At 44.7% G+C, this 3793-nt stretch overlaps 1 protein-coding gene across 1 annotated transcript; it reads left to right on the top strand.

Annotated features, from left to right (window-relative positions):
• Window positions 1-479: 479 nt before the first annotated feature.
• LOC117557033 (DNA (cytosine-5)-methyltransferase 3C-like) lies at window positions 480-1800 on the top strand. The gene has a single exon (XM_034232707.1). The coding sequence runs from the start codon at window positions 486-488 to the stop codon at window positions 1221-1223; it is 738 nt and encodes a 245-aa protein (XP_034088598.1). The 5' UTR covers window positions 480-485; the 3' UTR covers window positions 1224-1800.
• Window positions 1801-3793: the final 1993 nt, after the last annotated feature.

Below are 3793 nucleotides of genomic sequence, written 5' to 3' on the forward strand. Positions count from 1 at the left end.
TCCCTGCACTGCAGCAGTGCCTGCAGTCCCGCCCCTCTCAAGCACGCTCTAAGTCCCTTCCCTCTCTCGTGCACACGGCCACGCGCTAGCTGCCAGAGCGTGTGAGAAAACGAGAAGCATGGCTGCCGCTGCGCCTCGGCTTGTTGACAAAAAAGACGCCAGAAGCTAAATTTGGAAGTATTTGAGCTATATCTCTGACAGTGAGGGCAAGCCTACGGACACCACGAGGCCTGTCTGTGAGAAATGTTTCAGATCCCTGCAAACCAAGGGATCCAACACATCAGACTTGGCTAAGCATCCCGCCGACCGGAATCCAGAACTGTTTAAAGAATTTAAAGACAGACAGGTTAGCGAATGTGATAGATAACATAATTACATCATGCTCAAGCCCTCAAATCTAAGTCAAACAAGTGTAATTTATTTTGTGACAAACGAACGTTTTCGTAGTTTGACGAGGCAATTAATGGCAATGATAACTGTCTAATATGGCTATCTTTTTAGCTAACTTACCAATGTGGCTAACATCTGCAATATACATTTTGTCAATAATTATTTATATTACTGTACTATATCCGTTTGACCTTCTGATCGGAGGCAGTCCATGCAACGACCTCTCCATGGTCAACCCTCTGAGAAAAGGATTATTCGAGGGAACTGGACGTCTGTTCTTTGAGTTGTACCGCCTGATGACGCTCATGAAGCCGAAGGAGGGCGACGACCGCCCGTTCTTCTGGCTGTTTGAGTACGTTGTGTTCATGAGTGGCCACGATAAATCAGACATCTGCAGATTCCTGGAGTGTAATCCGATCCTCATTGATGCAGTGAAGGTCAGTCCTGCTCACAGAGCGCGATACTTCTGGGGAAACCTCCCCGGCATGAACAGACCTCTGGCTACGGCTATGGATGATAAAGTCGGCCTGCAGGACTGCTTGGAACTTGGACGCATGGCAATGTTTGAAAAGGTCCGCACCATCACAACAAAGTCCAACTCGATCCGGCAGGGGAAGATGGGCCCGCTGCCCGTCACCATGAACGGAAAAGAGGATTACCTGTGGTGCACGGAGATGGAACAGATCTTTGGCTTCCCCAAACACTACACCGATGTGAATAACATGGGTCGAGCTCAGAGGCAGCAAGTGCTCGGGAGATCCTGGAGCGTCCCGGTGATCCGACACCTGTTCGCCCCGCTGAAGGACTACTTTGAATGTGAACAACAACTTTAAACAACAACTGTGAACAGCTGATCCTGCCTTACAAACACCACGGTATTCAATCTGTCCTGATTCACTTTTCGACGTGTTTTTCTCATCGTTTTTATCCGCTCTCACCAGCAGGCACCGACACTTCCTCCTCTCGGTGCGTTGATCAAACTATAATCTACTCCTGAAGCACGAGGTGAGATTAACGGGGGGTTAACTATCTTTCTTTTGGGCTAATCTCAGGTTATCTGTTGTCACAACGATGGTTAAAAAAACCTTTTCCTGACTGAAGGATAAAGATAAGGCAAATGTGGCAGTGAATATAAGATATAGTGGGCCTATCATGGAAAAGCTAAGACATTGAGCTGTCTGAGTGGAAAAGTACAGTACTGTGTTAAAGTCCAACTGCTGAGAAGCCTCAGTGGAAATATACTATGTGAATACTGTGTGCAACAAAAACGCGGGGTCAACCAGATTAAGAACAGAGGCATCCTGTTATGTCCAAACTGATAAGCCACAAGGTTGCAGAACTCATTATTCTCACACTAAATCACCCACCAAGCAGGCGCAACAGTTCACAAGGGCAGTCTTGTGAGTGAAACCAGATAAAGAAGTGAGTGAAAGCAAATAAGGAAGTAACAAAAGCGCGCCGAAGGCTAACCTAAGAGTTGCTAGGGTAGCAACGGCAGATTACACCACAAGAAAGCAGCGATGGGGGGGGGCTCCGCTAGGAACAGTATATAAGCAGGATGTATTCAGTACTCGAGGCTCTCTTCAACTGGGATCTTACACTGACGAGCTTGTCACGGTGAGAACTCAAGAAGAAGGAGTCCAAGGCGCTTTGTGGTATAGTATCAGATTGATGTATCTTTGTTGAACTGTGTAATAAAGTGCTTATTTGAAGAAACAATCCATTGGAGTGCAAAGTCTAGTTTTGTACAGCTAACAGAGAATAGTGTCTAGGACACAATTCCTTTTCCCTCAGAACTAAGAACGGTCATCGGCAGATCCGGACAGCGACCCCGCTCTAGCCATATCCAAACGATCTGCGCGGAGGACGGACCTGGTCCGGTAGACTCCAACATGACCGATCAGCTCAGGTGTAAAAAGTATTAATTCCTACAGGAAACACAAGCAGTCAAGACATTTGTTTGCCTACCATTATAATAAACAATCAGGATTAATTGAGTCAGAGCTTTACTTCTATCCATTATTGTTGGTTCATCATTAGAAAAAAGCCTTAGTAATACTTATTAATAGCCTTAATTTCCATATTTGGACATCATTTCAGGGTCTATGCAGGAATCCTGAAGTCAAATGTAATACCTTTTAAGACCCTTTCCATACATTTTAAGACCTCATCTCCACTTGGAGTTCTAACCGGTTACCTTGGCGACAAACTTTACCTCACATTGACTATATACAGTATTGATTGTCCTTCCTCCTTATCTTCCAACCATTTGGACGCAGACTTGCATTTCCCCATAACGATGTTGTTTAACAACCGGCGTAAACGGACCTTCGCGCGCTATCAAGCAGTGAGCGTGCGATGTCCTGTTCAGATGACGTCAAACCCAACGGGATGCCATAAATAAACTACACAGAATTAGGGGTGCACCGAATGGGAAATTCTTGGCCGAAACCGATACCAAAAATAGGAAACAGTTGGCCGAATGCCGAAAGGCCGAAAATGATTAATAGAAATATATATATATATATATATATAATGTATACATTTTTTACCAATGTTGTTCAGCTACCTGATTATGGAAATAGACATGATTATGGCAAAACTTAACTTAAATAATAATCACTATTATGGGTCCATAAAACATGTATTCAGCACTTTTGAATGCATACAGTACATTTATATATGTCATGTATTATTGCTAAAAAACATTATATCGCAGTCTTAGTGTCGCCAACTCGTTTCTAATATGCAAAGACAACAAATGCGTCTATGATGTATTTTTCGATCAGACGAGATCTCTCTCCCCCGTCTGTGTGCGAGGGGGCGGGGCAGTTTACACACACGCAGCTGCTACATGCAGCGGAGCACACTGCGGAGATGGCGGAGAGAACGCGCTCCGAGGTGTGGTTAAACTTTACCCGTCTCGATGTGGAGAATACTTGTTACCATAAGTGCAATAAGAGTTTAGCATGTAAGCACGAGCAATTTGTCTAAACATTTAGCAAAAGTGCACCGCATGCAGACGGAGGAATGTACCGGGTTCGACCGTCTTTCTAGCAGCTCTGTAGCCCCATCCACGAGTAACGTTTCCACGTCAGGTGTTATGTATGCTAGCAGCAACACACAGGAGTTAACTCCATGATACAAACATGGGTTAATGATTAGAGGAAACTGAGTTATTTAGTTTGTTAAAATTTCAGCTATTCTGTTTACAGTCTGTCATCAGATTATTTAATACGATTTGTTAAAGGCTCAGGGCAATCTCGATGACAAAGGTCAATGTCCCCCCCCCCCCTCCCTGTGAGCCAGCCGTCATCACAACAACGCGTTAGGTTACCAACGTAAGCCTGTTCTGACATTCGGTGATATTTTTTCGGTGCTAAAACCCTTTCGGCCGAAAGCC

The sequence above is a fragment of the Gymnodraco acuticeps genome, unplaced genomic scaffold, assembly GCF_902827175.1.
Source record: "Gymnodraco acuticeps unplaced genomic scaffold, fGymAcu1.1, whole genome shotgun sequence".
Taxonomy (NCBI): Eukaryota; Metazoa; Chordata; class Actinopteri; order Perciformes; family Bathydraconidae; genus Gymnodraco; species Gymnodraco acuticeps.